Below are 22412 nucleotides of genomic sequence, written 5' to 3'. Positions count from 1 at the left end.
TAATTCAACAGAAATCAGCCAGCCATTTGTTTAACATTTAACATAGCAAGGCAGGAAGCAGGTGGAGGAGATCATAGGGTGGCAGGAGAAGGGGGGACACACGAGAAGAGGGGTCTGTGACCTCAGAGATGGTCTTGGTTGGGGAAAAAGAAACGAATGCCTGCAAAAATAATAATAATGATAACACATAAAAAGCCAAATGGCTTTGCCACTGTGTCATCTCTTATGCCCTTAACCTCAGTCCTTCTGTCTTCCCCTTGTCTTCTGAGAAAACACAGCGCGGTCTTAGATTAAATCCTGCTCCGTGACTGGCTCTTTTGGTGACCTGGGATGTCTAACTTGATCTTTCAGACTGTTCATGTCCCTCTAGGAGTGGGACCCACTGCAGTGCCAACTATTAGTCACAAGAATTAAGACAGACCATGTCTGGAGGGATTGGACACAGACCTGAGAGATAATGTCATTTTAGAAATGGAAGCTCAGGATCGCTCTTCTCTCCACATTTGTCAAACGTGGCCTCACTCTAAACAAACGGGCCCCAGAGCCTCCCCTGAACCAGTCTCCCCTTCCCACTCACCCTCCTCAGACTGGGCACTCGCCTGCCCGGCCCACTCCCAGAAAACTCTCTTGCCCTCCAATTGGCCACACACCGTGAAGCCAGTGAGCCACGGAATATTCCCTTTAAAGGGGTCTTCCAGATGGTGGTGGAAACCATCACGGACATGTCTCCCCATGGAGGTTCTGAGAGTACTCAGATTTTGTGCTGTTAAGGATCTCTGATAAAAACACACTTCACGTGATGACTTCTCTTCTAACTTCATGGCATGACGTGGCTTGAAAGTAAAATTTAAAATTTTAAACAAAAGAAGATGCTTTAAAGAAGTCCCTCCAGGAACATGCAGAAGAGACCTCTTCTGTCTCCCGGAGGCCACAGACTTGGCCTCACCGTCCTGCTCTTAGCTGCCCCGCCAGCTGGGGTGGTCTCTCTCCCAGGCGGGCTTTCCCCTTCTCTTTGATGTGTGACAGTCCTGAGATCTTCCTGTTAAGTCACCCCAATCCTACCTGAGCAGCAGCTGGCCTCTCCCTGAACAAACCAGAGCCACCCAGCCGTGCGTCCTGCTGCTGCCCTGACTCCCAGCGCCTCCCTCCCCACCTCCGGTCCGGCCCACTTTCTGCACCAAGTCTGCACGGGGTGTCCCCCGGGTGTTGGATACGACACAGAATGTGGGCAGCTGACCGAAGCCCTAGCACCGGTGATGTGACTGTGGCTCATGGGGTTGCCAAGAGGCATCAGCAGGACTGGTGATAAGCCAGAGTGGAAAAGAATATGCAGAAGCATCCGCACAGGGACAACTCAGTCACTCTGCAGAAATTAACACAACACTGTAAATCAACTACACTTCATGTAATCAAAAAAAAAGGAGAGACAGAGAGAGAGAAATACTTATGGTGCCATCAGAGAGGCTTCTGTGAGAAGGGCACTGTGTTCAAGTCCAAACATTGCAAGGCCTTCCATACCATGAAATCACATAACGTACCTTACACACCGGATGACAGACACGGGTCTGCAGCAGCGTGGGCTGCGTGCGACCACCCCACCCCACTCTGTCCAGGGCGAAGCCTCCCGTCCTCACGCATACTCACTCTGGGTCTCGCAGTCCACGCAGTGGGAGTTCCCGCGGATGTTCCGTATCGACTGCAAGGCCATGGCCTCACTCTGGCTGGTCAGCCGGGACTGGGCAAAGAGGGAGACATATAAACGGAAGCCGTGAGGACCCCGAGGTAAGTGTGCATGACTTCTGGTAACACCCGGGAACCACCGATGGATCGTGAGCAGACATAACACGAGGTTAGGTTCAAAAACGGGACTCCTCTCTAGATGTCTTTGGGCTTCCCAGGTGGGGCTGGAGGGAAAGAACCTACTTGCCAATGCAGGGGATGTAAAAGATGTGGGGGTTCGATCCCTGGGTCAGGAAGATCCCCTGGAGGAGGAAGTGGCAACCCACTCCAGGATTGCTGCCTGGGAGATTCATGGACAGAGGAGCCTGGTGGGCTACAGTCCACGGGGCTGCAAAGAGTCGGACAAGACGTAGGGGCTGAGCCCAGCACACTGGCTGTCTCTGGGATGGGGCCCAGCTGATGGAAAACACATCAGGAGCATGTGGTGAGATGCGTCAGATGAGAGACTAGGTGCCCAAGACAGGTCTGGTGGTTCCTCGTCAGGAGACCACATCCCCATCACACTGTGCCTTGGGGACTCACTTCCCATTTCCCGTTCGGCCAGTTGTCACAGCAACAAGGCCACCGTGCAGTGGGGGGTTGGGGGGGTGGGGGTGGGGGTGGGTGGAGAGGACTGTGCGGGTGGCTGGGGGCATTTATACTTCAACACATACTTCGTCGTCTTTTCTGAGAAAGTCAGAAAATACAAAGGGGGAAAAGAACAACATAAAAATGAGAAACTATCAGAGTTAAGTTTTATTAATAATTTGATATCTATTCTTCTAGCCTTTCTTTGAAAAAAGCACATGCATATAGAGAGAAGAGCTTAAAAAAAAAAATGGCACAGTATATGTTACTTTGGAATCTGTCTAATGACATAGCATCACCTCTCAATGGCGTCACATAACCTCTGGCATCATTTTAATTCATTTATTTATTGATGTGATGGGTATTCAAAAGTTTTATTTTTTTTATTTTAAAATTTGATTTTGGATGTTACTGATTTTCAGTCTTTCGGTACGAAGACTTCTTAGAGAAAGTGTCATAATAACTCTGGCATCATTTTAAATGACTGCATAATATTCCACTTATGATGACTTATTTATGAAGCTTTCTTTGATGGGCATTTAGGCTGTTTCCAGCTTTCCTCTACTATCAAGAGTGCTGTGAAGGATATGTTTACTGCTAAAACTTTACACGAATTCACGACTATTTACTAAGGATGAATTTTTCAAAATAGAGGTGGCCAGTAAAAGGATGTACCTTGTAAGGATTTTAAGGCTTATGATGGACACCTTTAATATAATGGTCAAAGCCAAATAAATCCCGGAGGACACTTGGAATAAGCTTGATGTTTGTGTAAAAATTATTCATAAATTGAAGCGTCGTTATGTCAAATTGTTTGCTGTTAAATAATTGATATCTGACCACTTAATCACAAACTACAATTTATTAAGTGCTACCATTAGAGAGCATAATACATCATTATGGTTTTATTCCCTTTGCTTAGATGCCCAAATAGTCAAAGTGTGTTGAACAATTTCTGTTGGCATCTGCAGTGAGTGTGTGTGTGTGTGTGTGCGTGCACGCACACACATGTGACTGCCTCTGTCTACCTTTATAACCTCTGGGATTGCCACAAACTGATAATCCACGGGCAGCTAGAATACCTCACAGCCCATTCTTTTCCCTCCAGCTGTTCCTTGTGGGTATTATTTCCATGTTGTGCACCTGCACGCCTGGTCAGCAAATGCCCAAGGTGAACGGGTACGGGTCTGCCTTCCTCTGTGCCCAGCGAGTCCTCCTTCTAGAAGTGGTGCCTGCCTGAGAAGGCACACGTCCAGGGAGAGAGGAAGGGCAGCATCTCAAGGCTGGTGTTTGCATCAGGCCCAAAGGTGATGCTGGCCATGTTCACAGAGCAGGGAGCTGGGAGGAGACCGGCAAGAGTGTGAACCAGAAGAGGCCAGCGCTGTCCTCCACCTTCCTGAGTCCGATCACCTGGTGTGGGTTCAGAGTCCGATGTGAGCTACTGTGATTTTTATGCAAAATTTGGAGATGTGTTTTGTCTGTTCAGCCAATTCCTGTTCTGAAACCGGGTTCCTGAGCTTTGTGGGTGACATGTATCTTTGGTCCCTACTGACAGGAGACTCAGAAGCATCCTGAGTTTGCTTCAGAAGCCATATCTGTGGCCATCCAGGACTTAAGTAAAGCCAAGGTGCTCAGAAATGAAAGGCCCTGACTCTCCCCACTGTGGGTATAAAACTTCTCTTAAAAAGAGAGGCAAATTACATTATAATAATAATGACTGTGGTCTGGTTTACCCTGGTTAAAGAGGGTAATAAAAATAGATACTCCATCTTTCTGAAAGACAGACTCCCTTCTTAATGACAAAGCTGAACATAAATCATTGGCAGAAATTTCTTTAAATGGTTACAAATGAAATTGCAGGTTGAGAGGCCATGCTCTTTCTCCTGGTTTGTAGTTGTTCACAGTCTAAAAAATAAAAATGCTCTCTAAGACGTTAGTGTCCCAGAGAAGGGGTTTAAAATATCCAAGCATAAAAATAATGATTTTTGAAGGAATACTCTGATTGGAAAAAGAAAATGAGAAAAACGACCTTTGTATAAGGACTATTATGGGGCAGTAATTCAGAAAATGCAGGTTAAAATCTATTTCTCCTGGCTAAACAAATGCAAAGGAATTAATGCTAATTGAATAAAGATACATACCAGGCTTTATCAACAGAATTTAGAAAACAGACTTTTACCTTCCCTGAACTCTCTGCACACTCATATACATGCATACACTTTTTATTGAAGCCAGTACCAAGGGACAGTTTCCTAACCTGAGATGGATTTGAACTGGGCGGGGGACATTTGTGAGAATGGAACAAGGCTTCTTTTTAAACCAGTGCTTCTTTTCCTGAGGGTATTCTGCCTAAAAACAATAAAAACGGATGTGGACACATAAGCCACAAAAGATTCCATCCTTTACAATCAAAGGTCAATACTTTATATTTGGGATGACTTTGGGAGAGAAAAGACTTAAAACAGGATACTCTGCCATCCGGTTGAGCTACGATACTAATATACAATGCAGGATACGCATCGACAATGCTTTATTATCTCTGTGATCATTTCCCTTTCTGCTTGGAAAAAGTGAATGTTCTGTGGCCATCTCACAGCCTCACAGGATGCACCCACCCCCCAACTGCCCGCGCCTGTTTCCCTTTCAGGGTCAGTGGCTCCTGATTTGGGGGCTGGGCTGGGGCTGGGGGCCTGGGGGCGGCTGCTCCGGGTCTTACCTTGTTCTTGCTGCTCTCGCATGACTGCAAGCTGGCGAGGATTTGGCTCTCAATGGCCTGGACCCACGCGTCTCGCTCCTCGTATGTGGTGGCTTCAAAGTGCCACGTCTGGCCAGTGAGGGACACAATGATAAACTCAAAGTTTTCTTCTTGCTCTGAAACACAGAAGAGTGGTGGGGATGAAGAGTTTAGCTTTCATGAGACCGAGGCCCCTCTGCCAAGTCCCCGGTCATGAAAGGGCCTTTGGGTTCAATCGCGCCTGCATGGGGCCGCGGGCACACACAGGACCGGCCGCCCCGCCGCGGAGATCTGAACCCGCACACCTCCAAACACTCCGGATTCGGTTCCTAAAGCCAGCGTGGCTTAGCTGGGTTTCAATCAATGCTCAGGGGAGGAGGAAAAAGGAAAACCAGCGTGTGATGTCAGCGCCTCTGTGCTGGGCACAGATGAAGCGACTCGGGGATATTGTATTGTAACTGGTGTTCTTGATATTGTAAGTCGGTGCCGGGCTCTGAAATTGACAGCGGGCTGAAAATCAAGTGAACCCTGCTCATCTCAGGGTGCAATTTAATTTCCTTACAAGCCCCTGGCCCCGATCCACAGATAACACCAGAGCAAAGACGGAGGCCTCGAGGGCGTCTGTCATTTCAGGGCAGAAGACCAGGTACAGTGGGGAGACTCAGTGTGACAAGCGAGCCAAATACCAGGTGATCTGAAGGGGCACCTTGTGGACCAGGAAGAGGGCCCCCATGTTCAAAATCCTGCCCCACCAGCTGGCACACCGGAGTCTGGACGAGTTCTCAGCTGTCCTAGGCTCATTTCCTCACCCTTACCACGGGGGCAATCCACCTTCTTCAGCGCGTTTTCCACACAGCTCAGGCCCACAAGGGTCTGGGCCAGGAGACACCCCCCCACGGCCGCTGGGGCACGCTGCTCTCATCTACCCTCCTGCCTCGGACACAAAACAAAAGGCAGAGGAGGTGCTGGGTGGAGACGGCACCGCCAGCTGCGGGGAACCGTGAAGACGTCTGCACGTGGAGTTCCGGGCGCCACGTCTCAGACAATCGGTGGTTTCCCGTCACTGGCTGCTGGACGGCGCGGAGTCACCATCTCCTGGGTGAGCGATCGTTATCAATAATGCGAATGACCCAGCGCCCACCTGGCGGACTGCTGCTCTAGTCTCTTGCCTCATTCTTTCTGCTCACATCTGACAAACCTGTCTGCCACGCTCCTGGCTCCTTCAGCCTGTGTCCCAGGCACCCCTCATGGCCTCTGACCTCGGAGGGGCCCGTACTGCCCGGGCTGGCCCCGCCCCTTCTCAAGGCCCCGCCCCTTCCCAAGGCCCCGCCTCACTGGGAGCCCTTCAGCCTCTGAGACAAGGATGCTCCCTGGGCCTCGGAAGCACCTGCAACCACCTGCAGGCCCCTCACCACCTCCCCTTTGGTCTCAGAAGAGAAGCAGCTCTTACTCCTGTGACTGAGAGACCCTCTCATCCGACCTCACTGATCCCGGGCCAGTGGGGGCCAAACACTCGTGTCTGTCCTGGGGCCAGGGGACCGCTCCCCTAAACAAACACCGACTGCTTCGGAAACAGGCCTGCGCCACCTTTTCACGGAGTCTTTATGTATTTTGAGGACGATAGTATCACGCTCTATGCAACATCAGCATCACTGCTCTTTCAGAGCTTAATCTGCTGGTGGGGGAAGCCTGAGTCCACGGATCCTGCTCTGAGCAGCTGGGGAAGGCGGGTCAGGGCTTCTCCCACCAGCGCACCAGCCTCACTGGGTCACGTTTCTCTGACAAGAGGGCCCACGACTCCCACCAGCTTCTCACACGTCTGTGACCTTCCCTCCCGGCAACTCTTCAGAGCTCCTGTGATAAAGGTGCTTTGTGGGGGTATGGAAAAGCGCTGGGGGGAAAGGAGCAGGTTGCAGGCCCACCCCATGAAAGGGGCCAAACTGGGCATCATATGGAGCAGACCCAGGACAGCTCAGTGAACAGGTTGAACGAGAGGGTCCATGAAGCGGGAGGGGAAGGGCGGCTGGGATGCCACTGGACATCCAGAGCCAGGAGGACTCTTTTCCAAGAGCCAGAGTGGAATAAAAATATTTTCATATAAAAACTGAAAGAGCCAATGACCAAGCGCCCTTCTCTAATGGAACTGTAGAATTCGGAAGATTCTACAAAGAAAGTTTGAGCCAGATGGGTTGGTGAGCAAATGAATAGATATATATGTAGATACATCTAAACAAAAACTATACCAAATGCTGATTCTCTTATCATGTCTAATTTGGGGAAAGTACCCACTTCTAGAGAAATTAAAGTGGAGATGGGGACCCAGGAGTGAAAATGCCCTAGGATTTTTTGCACTGTTGCCCAGGAGAGTTAAGGACTAACTTTAGACCTCGGTAAATTATGTACACGTGAGACAATACCAGGGTTCACCTCTATGAGAAAAGAAGTATGTATGACTTCATGACATGAAGCATGTATGACGCCCTAACAAAGAAGACAGAAATTTAAAATATGGTTAAAATCTTTTATCAAACTAGGAAGAGAAGGGAATCCTCTTTCCGTGGACAAAGAGTAGCTATGCAAACCCAAAGAACATTATTCTTAAGGATGAAATGTTAGAAGCAATCATTTCACATCAGTTAAAGGAAACCCCAAGGAATCTACAAATGATAAAAAATAATACTTGCAGTTAGTAAATGGGCAAGATAGACGACCAATATAATGAAACATCCATTGCATTTCTGTATACAAGGATCTAACAGAAATCACATTTAGATGTACCTGTTTATAAATTCATTTCTTTTCATCTGTGAGGGAGGGAAGGAGAGATACAAAGAAATGTGAATGAGCCAAACAGTTCCCTAAAAGCCACAATACGGAGGGTGACTTGGGACTTGTAGTCAGTGTTAGCTGGTGGGAAAGAGAGAACCTCACACCGCATTAAGGTGATGAATTGACTCAAGAGCGTGCGTGGCCAGAGAGGTTTCACTCGTCTGTGGAAGATGAAAGCCTGGGTGGTCCACTAATGATAATGCAACACCAGAAAGGCTCAAAAGAGCAAACGAAAGCAGGGCGTCCCCTGCCCCCAGCCTGGTTGACAGCAGTTCATGAGAAAAGGCTGGGATTGGAAAGGTGAGCCATGGGAACATGCCTGGATGACCCTGGAAAGCAAAACCATGTTTCACGTCCTAATTGAGAACCCACTGTGCAAACACCCCAAACTCAATTCATCTGACACAGTGTCCTTTTGAGAGGGGGAGTCCAGCGGGGTGACTGTCAAGCCAGAAAGGCACACAATTAATTATATGAACAATGAATATGGGAATCAGAACCCACAGTCCCAATACTTCGGTGACCGAGAGAGCCGCAGCCATAAGCGGTAGTGGCTGTGACTGGCCGTGAGTGTGTTGTGTTTCTAGGGTATGAAGCACGTACTCAGGCCCCTCTCAGCCATGAGCAGGTATGTGTCGGGACTTATGGTCAAGGCGTTCCAATCCATAGTAGCTCACTTTGGTAGTGAAACGCTGACCAAACGTTCTTATGTGAATTTTCTCTTGTTTTAAGCGAATGGCTTGCCCTCACCCTGGAGAGGCAAGGGGACGCTCCTTTAAGTTTTGTCCATGGGGGATCAGGCCACAGCTCTGGAACAAAGATGCCTCAGGTGGTGCCTCTGTTGTTGGGCTGGCCTCTCCCCAGCAGGCCACACTCAGAGGCTCTTTGCTGAGCTGCGGATGCGGACATCTGGGCTACCTGGAGGACGGGGCCCAACTCAGCGCTGGGAAGACGGGGAGGATGACGGGATGGACCACCTCCCATGCCATCTCAGTGCAGCGGCAGCCCACGGTGGGGCTACTCCCAGCCTTCTTTTGGATTTCAGGCCCTGGCGAAGATGTCTTTATACAGAGTCGGTCAGCTAGGTGACCTCACTTCCTGAGGAAGGGATTAAATCTGTGCATGGAGTTTAGTTGCAATCACTCTACACCAGCAGCATCCATGGACCCCAGCTTCTGCTGATGGCTTCGTGTGTTTCCCTGGATACTGCTGGTATGCAGCTGTTTTTCTTTTTGAGGGAGGTTAATATGTTGAAAGTTGCTCAGTCGTGTCCAACTCTTTGCGACCCCATGGACTGTAGCCCACTAGGCTCCTCTGTCCATGGAATTCTCCAGGCCAAAATACTGGAGTGGGTAGCCAATGCTTTCTCCAGGGGATCTTCCTGCCCCAGGAATTGAATTGGGGTCTCCTGCATTGCAGGCGAATTCTTTACCAGCTGAGCTACCACAGAAGCCCAACATGTTAACTTCCCTGATGGAGCAGTAGTAAAGAATCCACTGGCCAATGCAGGAGATGTGGGCTCAATCCCTGGGTTGGGAAGATCCCCCGGAGAAGGAAATGGCAACAACCCACTCCAGTATTTTTGCCTGGGAAATCCCATGGACAGAGGAGCCTGGCAGGCTATAGTCCATGGGGTCGAAAATGGGTCAGACACGTCTTAGGGACTAAACAACAACAATATGTTAACACGTACAGATACAGTTAAGAGTTTTCAGAACTGAATTAGATCTGCATTATGACTTTCTTTTGCCTCCCAAGATTAAAAAAAAAAGAAAAAGGATTACAGAACAGTTACATTTTAAATCATGCTACATATGACTTCCATGAAGGAAAACCTATTTCTTTGTAATGAATCTATTGCATGGAATAATAAATATGAAAACAATACTATTGGGCTCCAAGTTTGTGTCAGGAAAAATGCTAGGATTTTCTTGGCATCATCTCATTTACTCTGATCACTTTCTTCTCTCAAGGTGGCCAGCACTGCTTTGTTTCTTAAGAATGAACAAGCATTAAAAAAATTTCTCCTAGGGTGTCCAGTGGGAGGTGGAGGGGTCTCCCCACTTCCAAGTGAATTTTTCTGTTATTTTCCCCTCACTCCTGATGGCAGAACATGGTAATGAGCTCTTTTAAAGGTAATTTTCCCAGAAACTCCTGGTTACTAGGTGCCATATTTCTCTTTTTTTGTATTTTAAAATTATTATTATATTTAAAATTTTTTGACTGCACTGCTTGGCATGCGGGGTCCCAGTTCTCCCCTCCCCACGCCAGGATCAAACCTGTGTCCTTGTCTTGGAAGGCTGAAGTCTCAACCACTGGACCACCGGGGAATCCCCAGTGTCAAATTTCTTTTTAACTCGTCACATCCGGAGAATGCTGGGGACACACGGCTGTGGGTCTGGCAGGCATCAGTTGGGGACGTTCCAGCTGCCGTCTTCCTGCATATCCTGCTCCGTAGCGAGCGATCCGTCCATATGGGGAGGAGGGACATGCTCACGGACACCAGGACAGTCAGAGCCGGGGATGCTCGTGGCCGCTGTGGTCTGTCCTAGTGGTGGGCACATCAACCAACTGCTCTTATCCAAGTCGGGGCCGAAGAACTCCTTCCATCTCATCTGGGACCTCACCAGACACAGCCCACTGGTTATCCACAGGTGGGAAACCCTCTGCCATCAGGGCCACTACCTGTGGACAGGTGAGAACGCTGCTGACCAGCAGAGGGAAGCAGGGGTGGGATGGACCCAGTGCCTGCCAGGTCCCCGGGGTCCCTGCAGCCAGCTCCAGCCACCTGTCCTGCAATTGGTTTGGATAAGCTAATCCATTCTCCTCCCCCCCCTTTTTTTTTCTGCCTAAATCCATTTAAATTTCCATCACTTCCAAACGAGTCCTGATGAATCCAGTGGAGAAAAGATCTGTTCCTAATGGGAGCCTCTGAGCTGCTGCCTGGTCATCATCTTCTTAGGTCAACACATGGTAAACCTCTAGATTTAGTCCTGGCTTGTATTTCTATACCATGGAGCTGACACTCATTAAGTAAACAGCAGATCTGGGGACCTAAATACTAAATATTACCCCTTCGTCTGTGTGGACAGGACATTCACAAGCTCCTCCCCACGTTCATACAGGACTTCTATAGGTGACACAGCCCCATTCCAACCACCAGCGGACCAGAAGGACCCCCTCACATCCCTGAAGCGACTCTGGGATGCTACTTTAGTATTTGCAACCAGATAAAAAAAAAAAATAAAAATAATTGGCAGTGAGAGGCCAGTGAGTCAGAAAGACAGATCATTCCTCTCCAACGTCACCCTCATTTAGAAGATGAGGAATGAGAAGGCTGAAGTTCTCACTGGCTGCGTTTCAAGTGTTTTCGTTTCACTACTACAAACCGGCTCTTCGTGACCATCACAGCGGCTTATATTTAATTCATTTTGTAAATATAGAATTCAGCCTGCAGAAATTCCTGACGACATCTAAGGGACAGGCTGTTTCTCAGCCTTAGATACACAGGTGATCATGAAAATTCAACCCCCCGGTCCCCTGGTCGTGAAAAAAAAAATCAAAGCCCGCCACACCCAGAGCCCGAAAAGAAAGACCAGTGTTGTCTCACAGTGTGACATTCCAGGGCTTAGCGCTTTCATAAAGTTCTGTGATTAGGCTCATAGGGATTTAAACAGTTTTCCGTGTTTAACGGTTAGCTGTGGAAAGTCCACTATAATAGTATTTTAGCACCATGAACCTGTCGAAACCGACCTGCCCAATTATTCCAAACGACATTAATAACACCGGATATTACACTAATTGCGTCCAGTTTCTATGCAGACGAGGCCCCGTGGGGCTCATTTCGCCTCCTTAGGGGCAAGCAACTCAGCCATCAGACTGATTTCACAAGAAATCCCTCCTCATTACACAAGTCCAGGCTGTCAAACTTTTTTTTTTTTAAAGGTTAATGGGCCAATCAGTCATCAATTATTTTTGCGGAATCTTAGCAGGCAAAGGGTTAAAGGGCTAAAGGCAGCTGCAACTGATTTCCACTTGGAGGTTGTTTTCAACAAGGCACGCCTGACAAGGATGCCTTTTGGGGAGCGGTTGGAAGGCGAGACGGACAGAGGCGCGCCTCCCGTCTTGAGGGGCGGGAGGTCCGTCTTGAGCTGCCCACCAGGAGAACAAGAGCCCCGTGCTTCTGCGGAGGCTGAGAGGGTCCGGACCCTCCTGCTGGTCGGATGCACAGTGGCTTAGAAGGGCCTGCCAGTTGCAGGTGTACTGTGTATGGTGATGCCGAATAGATCTGTTTCTCTCCTGCATTTGCAAGAACTCAAGGTGTCTTCAGACATCATTCATTCCACGTTCTTCATTGGCCAGATGAGGAGTCTGGTCCGTGTTCCCCAGTTCCCCTACAAAGCTGGAACCTAGACCCTGATGTCCATTTCTATGCATGAAGCTAAGCGTCCTTCTGGATGTAGTTAAAGACAAATACACGATGAAAACCTGTTACTTTAATGGTGCAGAGATGACAGTGTCCAGGATGGATGGGCCACGTGTCCATGGGTAGAGGTGGCCAAAGAGTCGAGGCGTCACCGACTCCAGGCTTTTTGACGGTTACCCTTTCAAAGTGCCCCGACCATCGCGTAGCCAAGGCTCGCGGGAAACGGCCGTCCTCTGCGCTCGTGACATCTGTTGTCAGAATTGGGACTTCCGTGTTAGGGTTCGGCACAGGACCCTGAGGACCGTGCTAACAGCAACTCATACCATTGGTCACGCACGTCTCCTCCCGAGCAGAGTCTGCAACGGGCTTCTCCCTGCTCCGTTTTCCTCCTTCTAACTCTCTGTTATATGTCGGCGGTAGAGCCGATTAGCAATGTTGTGAGAGCTTCAGGTGCACGGCAAAGGGACTCAGCCGTACACATCTCCCTGTTTCTGCCTGAAGCTCCGCGTTGTCTTTTCTTTGCATCCTTCAGGTCTTGGGCTCCCACTTTTGGGGTCCTCTCTCCCACAGTGCCCTTCTCCCTTCCTGCCCTGCCATGTCCTAACTAGGAACCTTGAGCTGCCCACTTCGCCCGGCTGGTCTCAGCTCAGTGGTTCAAGAAGGAGTGGGATGGACTATGAAGACAAATGTGTGCTGTGCCTTCCTTTCTTTTGCCAGGAAAAGACCTTCATCACCAACCTCAAACAGCCTGATGGAGCCTCAGAATCCTTCCCAGTCCAGTTCTCCAGGCTGTTGTTCAGTCGCTCAGTTGTGTCCGACTCTTTGTGACCCCAAGGACGGCAGTGCACCAGGCTTCCCTGTGCTTCACTACCTGCCAGAGCCTGGTCAAACTTGTGTCCATCGAGTCAGCGATGCCATCCAACCATCTCATCCTCTGTCATCCCCTTCTCCTCCTGTCTTCAATCTTTCCCAGCATCAGGGTCTTTTTCAATGAGTCAGCTCTTTGCATCAGGTGGCCAAAGTACTTGGAAGCTTCAGCTTCAGCATCAATCCTTCCAATGAATACTCAGGGTTGATTTTCTTTAGGATGGACTGGTTGGATCTCCTTGCTGTCCAAGGGACTCTCAAGAGTCTTCTCCAGCACCACAGTTCAAAAATATCAATTCATCTGTGCTCAGCCTTCTTTATGGCCTAACTCTCATACCCGTACGTGACTACTGGAAAAGCTGTAGCTTTGACTATATGGACCTTTGTCAGCAAAGTTCTCCAGGTAGAACTTTTCCAACTTATTCATCTAAGTTGGAAACCAAGATGGAATGCATTTGCTAGTCTGCCCCTTTCCTAGTTCCCGCACAATCTATACCCTCGGAGACTATGCCAGGCTTGGTCAAACACAGCCTCAGGCTTTTATGCTAATTTTGAGGAGTCCTACAATTTATAAAATAGTTCAATATTTCTGCTTTCAAAGCGAATATTCAATAAGCATGTGGTTTAGATATTTTACCCAATTATGATGAAAATGACCCATGTTTAAGATTTCAGCCCAAACCTACCATAACATTGAAAGTCAGTTTCTATTTATTTTCAGTTTTTTGTAAGAAAACATAAATGTGAAGAATACAGTGTCTGGGATTGTGCAGACCCAAGACCTATAGCGAAAAAAAAATTAGTTAAAAAAAAAATGCCCTCTTGCACTTGAGAAGCTGTTCATTTTAAACAAAAAGAAAAAAAAATCATTAGTCTTTATAGACACACACGGGTCATGGTTCTCAGGTAAATATTTTTGCAAGCTCTCAGCTTGGTAAATGTATTTGTTTAGCCCAGAGTCCGACTGAAGTGTTGTACTGTGGCTTAATTTAGGACAAGAGCAGAATTCATGTCGTGAAAAAGCGAGACCCCAGAGGGAGGTCACAGAGTTAGGACTGTTTACTGCTCTGCGTTATCACAGGAAGATCCTCATGAAACACAGAGAAGGTTTTGATTTTCCCAACACATTAGACAGAGGTGCGAGGGCAGCCGGAGAGCCAGGCCACGAGACAGCTGTTGCTCCCCGAACCACTGGGGCCCACGTCGCGACTTCTAAATTACGGCGAGTGATTGGATCCCTAAATGAAACCTTCTTAGGAGGCAGAAGGTGGCTACGTTAACACGCTGCCTGGCACCCGCTCGGGCCCAGGCATCCTGGGAATACTCAAGGCCCCAGCTTTCAGTTTAGAAAGAGAGAACCTAGAGACCCCTGTTGTCATTTCCCTGGTCACTAAGTGATGCTCCATACACTGTTACTAAGTGATTCTCTATGCGCTTCCCATTTGCTACTCATTCTAACTTAAGTTCATCACTTTTCAGAGGTCCCCTGCTCTCCGAATCTGCTGGGACATGGGGCCCAGGACCCTTCCTCTGCCCAGAGCCCAGGGTAAGAACAAGGAGACTCCGACGGGCAGGTTCCGGAACCTTCCACGCTGCCCCCACCTCCAGCTCTCCTCTCCCAGCTGCAGCTCAGCAAAGGGGTGATGACCTGTCTCATCTTCCTTTGAAATGCTGAGGGCTGGAAAAAGCTGGCAGTCTTGCTTCTCTCCCCAGAAAGCCAAATCCTGGAGCAAGCGCCCATGAAAGGGTTTCCTAAATCTGGATTTATCTGTATGAGATCTTGGCCGTTCGTGGTTGAAGAGGGCTGGCTTTGGCCAATCCTGCCCTGTATGGACACATTCCACGGGCCTAAAATGTCTGTGCTTCGTGCAGTGTGTTCCCAGAGATGGTTTGCCATGACGTAAGCCTTTATGACAGTTTCACAGCAACCAGCGTGTACACAGTTCAACAGTCAGGGCTTCATCTGCCTCTCTCAGTTTCCTCTTCAGCTGTGCTTTGACGCAGGTTTTATGGTCTCCATCTTGGAGAAAGAAATCTAAGCAGGGGAGGAGAGACCCAGCAAGGCCAGGAGTTCATGAAGTGGGGACATGGCAGAGCTGGGATCGGACGCAGGCATACTGGACTCAAAAGCCCAGTTTCTACGTCTGATGGGTCTTTGGAGGACGAGGGTACAGTGGAACTGGGAGAGGTAGTGAAAAACGTCTGGGAAAAAGAAGTTTGACTTTTAAAACCCCCTCTTACACTTTCAGGGGCAATACTTCCTGCTGAATCTCAGCTCCTTGCTATGTAAACGATGCTCAACCTTCTGAATTTTCTTTGAGAGTGTCCGTGGCATTTCTGACACTAGGAGCAGTGAAGTGGTGAGTGCGGGCGCCGCGTTACCTGTCTCTGGACACATGACCTCACTGACTGTCCCCACTTTACAGATGGGGAAACTGAGGTGCAGAGAGGGCGTGGGGATGGCCCCAGCTTTGAGCTAAGAAGTGGGGATGCAAGAACCAGACCAGGACTATTTGCTTAAGATAGTTTTATGGTTTCTGAACAGGAACCAGGCTTTGACGACAAGTGTGCGAATGACTTATGGTGAAGAGCCTGGCTGTAGCGTGGAAGGCAGCCTCAGACGGTGGCCCCGCACAGGTCAGCAGGCACACGGGGCTTGGGGAAGGCCGCTGGGGCGGGGGGTGGTCGCAGGACAGGATGCCAGGAAATCTGAGCCCTCAGCCCTGGGGCCCATCAGGGCTCCGGACCCCCGAATCCAATGTGGCCTCAGTCTCCTCTCGACCTCCAGGCCACCAGAGCCTGGCTGGAAATTCTCCTTTCTCACCCTGCCTCAGGATCTCTGTCTGACCCTCCCTGGGCTGACTGTCAGCCTGTCCCCTCCATCTGCCTGGGGTCCAGCTCTGGGCACCTGCATCGTGGCAGGAACCCGGGACCTTGATAGGGGGGAGCACGTGAACATCTCCTGTAACGGAACAGGACCTGGATGAGGTGGGTGTCTCAGATCTATGCCTGAGGGCTCCAGAGGGTGGAGAGGACATCGCAGAGTAGGCCGGCCACAGACTGGCCTGCTTGTGTCCACTCCTAGAGGAGGGACACTGTTGGCCGTCCACTGGAGGAAGCGGGTGTGAGCATGACCGGGGCCCAAGAGACCAGCCGGAATGAAACTTGTGCTTCTCCACAGTGGGGCCTGGGTGGAACCACGGTGCCTGGCACCTCCGAGTTCCCCCATCTGGCCTTCATGCGGTGGCCAAGGACCCCAGACAAGCATCACATGCCTGCCTCTGGGGCGAGTTCCAGATCCACAGACATGGAGTCTACACCAGGGCTGAGCCGGCACTTCGGGCTGTACTGAACCCAGCTGGTACTCAACTGACATGTCCCATGCATACGACGTGGGTGGGCCTGACACCCCCGGAAATGCTCCTTGATCCCCAATATATCTCTTCTTTACCCATTTACGCCTTTCCATGGGCCTTCTTCTGTAGGAGCAGGGAGAGCTGAAAACTCCCAGAAGAGTCCATGGTTGGCCCACCGCACAGTGGGTGATGGTCCGACCCACCCCAACAGTTCAGGGAACGTGAGGACCGAGGACACGCACACGGATCCCGTGTCATTCTGCCCGGGTGATGCTGCTCACAGACCACACAGCTGGCTGCCTGGCCGTGTGTCCTGCTACACAACGTCCGCTTCTGCTCAGGTCTCTCTGTTTCCAGAAACATGTTTCCCTTGGAGTTGAACATTCCCAAGTCCAGCCTCACCCACTGGACTTCAGATACGATTTCCCCTCGGCTTAACAGGCAGCTATGAAGTGAAGAATCACATCACAAACTTTCCAACCCACCTCGCACACAGGCTTCCGAGATGGAAAAAGTAAAGTTGCATTCTTGTTGAAGGAATTTAAATGTCACCAACTTGAGGAAAGAACTGAGTTTTTATAAAGTAAACGGAGGTTTAAAAGTTAGGGCAATATAATACATACAAATGAGGTTTCCAGCTTGGTTTTCAGAGATAATTAGCCCCAGTGGACAGAAAAAAAAGTGGAAGAGAACATATTTTTGTTTGTTTTCTACTCCTGTCCATGTGTGTCCCTAATTAGTTCTGTTTATTTTCATCCACTCCTGATATTCATCCTTGACTCTTTCCACGAGAACCCAGGAGAAGGGTCATGGAGCTGAGAGATCCGGGCACGTGGCCTGTCTCTGGAAGATGCCAGCTCCCGGTCCTGCAGAAAACCGTCTGACTTGTTTAAACTCCTACCTGTAACGAAGTACCTACCTGGCAGTGAAGATTCAATGAGGAGATGTAGCCCTGGGGCCAGGAGAATGAATATGAGCGAGAAAGGGCTTTGGAGTGAGACCGTCAGGCTCATTTCTTGGTCTTGCCCGTCTGTCACCAGCCTGACTCCTGGGGTGAGCCCTACCATGTCTGAGCTGTTCTCTCTGGGGTTTCATGGAGGGGTGTGGACAAGCTCCCCAGACAGGGCCTGCCCACCACCCCTGAAACTCAAGTTCTAACTCCTTCTACAGGAAACTTTGGTGTCAACAGTATTTTATGGGTACCTCTGAACAAGTTACTCAAGCGAACCAGTTTAAAAAACCATTCCATTTGGGGATGGGTATGTTTAGGGGAACACTCAAGGACTCAGGTTACAACAAAAGTTAGGATGTTTGAAACATGACTTCTCATGAAGGGTCAATTTATAGACAGAAAATAGGCAGTGATACCATATAGGAAAAGATGAGAAATCAGAAAGGCATTCTGATATTTTCATATAGTTACATGAATCCAGTATTATCATCTGAAAAGCTGTAAGACATGAGACTTGGTACATACAGATAACAGTCTTGAAAGAAACCCAAAGTAAATGAAGACTGGTCATGTCACTTAACTGAAGATTCATAAATGTAATCGTGTGCTGAACAGAAATGAAGGAAGGTGAGACAGAGAACTGGCCACTGTTTACTCCAGCATCTTCAGGACCACCTTGAGTCCTGGCAGTTGACGGGACCCTGAGTGCACTGCAGTGTTGCCGTATTTAGATTTCAGAGAGCGGAGAGCATCATGGTCCCGCCCCACCCAGGAGTGCTGGGCAGGACGGACTCTGCAGGTTACCTGGTTGGTCACGGCTGAGAAGTTCCCACTTCTGCAAATCGTCACACCTGTTGTGAGACACTTCCCTGCCAGTATCTCCAGGAAGACCCCGTGAGCAAGTCTCAGGGGTGCCTCCTCCCCCCACCCCAGTTTGGTATACAACCACAGGTAAAACCAGACCTCACAAATATTGCTTAAAGGCTGGAAGTCAATCAACAAATCTGTTGTGACAAATGCACACACACAAGAAAAACATATCTGATAGGGACAGAGGGAAGAGAAATGATTCTGAACCTTAAATTGAAAAACTAACATTAAAACATAGTGAATGAGGACACTTAAAACCCTTTAAAAGACAGCAAAAAATGATACTGCAGGTGACTGTTTCTAAGCTTCTATTTCTTTTCTCTCATTTTTGTCTCTCTTGAGTGAATGCTTTGAAAGAAAATACCAAGGTGGGGGTGGGGGTCAAGCTCCATTGGTACCTTAACAGACGACAGTTTCCCCTTGAGGAATGAAAAAAAAGATTATGATTAAAACAATAGGTCTTTAACAAGCCATCATGAAAATGTAATTTTGTTTTTCAGATTCCTATTTTTTTTTTTTTTTCTGGCAGAGAGCTGGGCTTTCGGTGGCGAGACAGGAGTAATTGTGAAAGGAAGGAAAAAAGGATGGTGATATAAATCAGCAAAGGTTAATGATCGGGATGTGAAGAGGGGGACTTGTTTACAGAAATAGCATGCAATTTAAAATTTACAAGAGATTTAATGCCACTGCTTGGCAATCACTAAAATCAACAGCCCAGAAAACAGTGACATTAAGAAAAATATTACAGTTATAATCATCCCCAAATAAGTCAATTAGTGTTAGGGCACGAGCTTGCGATTACTTGACCCATTTGGCTTGCACTTAAGTGAAAAAAAAAAAAGTCCCCCTATTATACTGAGATCGCTGGATTGTGACCTATTTTGCATCGCACATATTATACACCAGCCTCCATTACAAGGGCTGGGGCTGATGGCGGTGGTTTTCTTTTGCCTGGCATCAAAATAATTCTGACCCTTGACATTTGTAATCATAAAAAAAAGGGCAATTTATAATTGTGTTGTTTCAAATGAAGGTGGGGAGGGGGAGAATTCAATCTGCTATTATACAAAAGCAATGACGGCTGTCTTCAGTGAAAAAAGCAACGCAAGTCAATTTGTGAACTTTGGCACCAGACGACCTTTAGAAACACAACAATATACTGAATTTACAAGCGATAGCAGCCCATGCAAATGACGCGGGCCTGGCTGCTCCTGGATTAGAGCTGCAGAGAGCATTACGGAGAATGTTTCCACAAAACAAATTAAGACTCTTACTTAAATGTCACGGCACACTATTGTATTCGGCTACAGATCATTACACCTGATACTAACACTTTTAAAAACTGTAATAACTTGGGAAATATTACACTGAGTGCCCACACGTAGAAAGGGAAAAGAAAAAAAAGAGGAGAAAATAGGTTTCTGAAGTAATTTAAACATCACCAGTCCAGGACGGCAAGGGAAAGGTCAAAATTTAAGTAAGCTGAAAGGAACATGAATGGTAAAAAAAAAAAAAAAAAAATCAAACACACAAACAAAAAGATGAAAAGACCACAAGAATGACTCTGCAAACACAATCGGGGTGCATGCGGCTTTGGGCGAATCGCATTTCCATTTCTGCACCAGGAGGGAAGGAAGGCGGGAAGGACAGGGTGAGGGGTGCGGAGGGTGTGGGGGGCGGGAGGGGGGCGGCGTTACCTTCGGTGTTGGTGCTGCTGCTGTAAATATTTCGCAGGCTACCAACACGGTTTAGTTTCCATGCTTTGCGTTTGGCTGCATCCCGAGAGCAGAGAGGGGAGAGGGGGAGAAAGAGAGAAAACAAAAAGGAAAAGAAACAAATGAAAAGGGGAGAAAAGAAATGTCAAAGGAGCACGTGACATCACCTCCGACGTGCAGTTCCCAGGAGGCAGGTGGGCGCCAGGAGGGGGCGGTTCGTCTCCCAGCCGGGCCTTCCCAGGCCCGAAGCGCAGAGGGACTCGGGCAGGGCAGAGGGAGGCCAGCCAGCATCCTTAGCTTTGCACAGAATCCAGCAAAAGCCCAGACAAGGAAGTTCATGCACCGGCCTCGTCCTGCTGGTTCTACACGCGCCTACTGACAACAGAGCAAAGCGGGCCTTGTCCCTGGGGGCTGGTGCGTGTGTGCGTGCTAAGTCACTTCAGCCGTGTCTGACTCTTTGTGATCCCATGGACTGTGGCCCGCCAGGCTCCCGTGTCCATGGGATGCTCCAGGCAAGAAGACTGGAGTGGGTTGCCAATCCCTTCTCCAGGGGATCTTCCCGACCCAGGGATTGAACCGAGTCTCTGCGTCTCCCAGGCTGGCAGACGGGTTCTTTATTGCTAGTGCGTCTTTTGAAGGAGCTACCGAGGCCAGTAGACATAAGCCCTTGGATCTGGCAAAACGCTGGGTGAGCGTCAAATCAAATAGCTCCTGCATATGCTGCAGACCATAGGTCTGTAACTCCCAGAGCCGTTAAAAAAAAAAAAAAATGAAGTGTTTTCTCCCCAGACATATTGTGATCTGGACAGGAACCTGGACCAGCTAAACTCAACTCAACACGCTGCGGTTGACGGTGGTTCCATTTTCCTTTCTACAGGAGGAGGCTCAGGGGCTCTGAACCGAGGCACCCAAAGAGCACACGCCCCCTTAAGCTCTCCATTCACTGAAGAAAGCATCCAAGAGAAAAAGACAAACATCAAGAGATCCACAGGGCAGCCCTGGGTTCAGAGTGAAGCGCAGGACAAGACCCCACGGGCAAGGCAGGCCCACCGCTCACACTGCGTGTGGTGACGACCTGGAGTGCTAAGCCCCGCTACCCACCTCCCTGACACTCTTCTCCACACACAGGTCCTCACCTCATCAGCCCCACACCCTCCCACCCCCCGACTCAGGAACTAGACACCTGGGGTAAACAGGTTGCCTCCCATCAGCCCTTCAGAGGAGACATACCGTGAATAGCAAACAGTTAGACAAGGTGGTTCTTGAGAAACAAGTCTTCAGGCTAACGCGTCTGAAGATCCAGCCAGAGACCCAGTGTGGACAGACAGGACGGCCAGTCACCCACGCCCCTGAAGACAGGGCATGATCGCATCACTTTTGACTTCCACAGCCAGGAAGAGAAACTTGTCGAGCCTTGCATGAAGCTTTCATTGGATAGAGAGTGAGTGAAAGCCGCTCAGTCGTGTCCCACTTTCTGCGACCCCATGGACTATACAGTCCAGGGAGTTCTCCAGGCCAGAATACTAGAGAGGGTAGCCTTTCCCTTCTCCAGGGGATCTTCCCAACTCAGGAACTGAACTGGTGTCTCCTGCATTGCAGGTGGGTTCTTTACCAGCTGAGCCAGAAGGGAAGCCCACAAATACTGGAGTGGGTAGCCTATCCCCTCTCCAGCAGATCTTCCTGACTCAGGAATCGAACTGGGGTCTCCTGCCTCGCAGGCGGGTTCTTTACCAGCTGAGCCATCAGGGAGAAGCACTTGTTTAATGCAGGTATGAAGGGCCAACCCGGGGAGGCAGGTGTGTGTGTTTCTGCAGGTGTGTCTGAGGCTCACTGCAGGAAGCCAGGCTGATACACTGGGTCACAGACGCGAGGCGTGCACTGGTCAGGGGCCAGGTGGCTCACCCCAACGCATTCCTGGCTTGGGACGGGCTGGCTGGTCTTGCCTGCGGTAGCTTAGGGACAAACGGCTCAACTTTAGATAGAACAGTGCAGGCTGTCGGGGTGTCAAGTTCTGGGGGCCACAGAACAAACAGGGAGAAGACCAGGTCTCCACAAGGACTTCTGCTGCTGACGCGAATGCCAAGCACTTTGGTGCACACTGGACTTCCCTGGTGCGACAATATGAGATATATTTGAGAAACGGTACTCTATAATCAGGATGCACATTTTATGTTAATGAGAGTAAAAACTAGCTGTGAGTTAGTTGTCACCTGATTCAAAAGGAGAAAAAGTGAAGCTGTAACTAAATGACTAAGAAGGACTCTGTGGCTTGAAAACCCAAATTAATGAGAAAAGTCTGGGAGTCTGGGGTTTAGTGGATGCAAACTGTTGTATATAGAAGAGTTAAATAATAACG

At 49.1% G+C, this 22412-nt stretch overlaps 1 protein-coding gene across 4 annotated transcripts in view; it reads right to left on the bottom strand.

Moving 5' to 3' along the window:
• The window catches only part of AGAP1 (ArfGAP with GTPase domain, ankyrin repeat and PH domain 1), a 575037-nt gene that overhangs the window by 69608 nt on the left and 483017 nt on the right, over positions 1-22412 (bottom strand). For all 4 annotated transcript variants that reach the window (XM_043877472.1, XM_043877473.1, XM_043877470.1 and 1 more), the window contains 2 exons: positions 5024-5178; positions 1645-1735 (listed from right to left, as the gene is read on the bottom strand). In XM_043877472.1, the coding sequence (XP_043733407.1) occupies positions 1645-1735; positions 5024-5178 (246 nt within the window). The remainder of the gene's footprint in view (positions 1-1644; positions 1736-5023; positions 5179-22412) is intronic.

This window comes from Cervus elaphus, chromosome 20 (genome assembly GCF_910594005.1).
Source record: "Cervus elaphus chromosome 20, mCerEla1.1, whole genome shotgun sequence".
NCBI lineage: Eukaryota > Metazoa > Chordata > Mammalia > Artiodactyla > Cervidae > Cervus > Cervus elaphus.
This window is presented reverse-complemented; position numbering and strand designations above follow the sequence as displayed.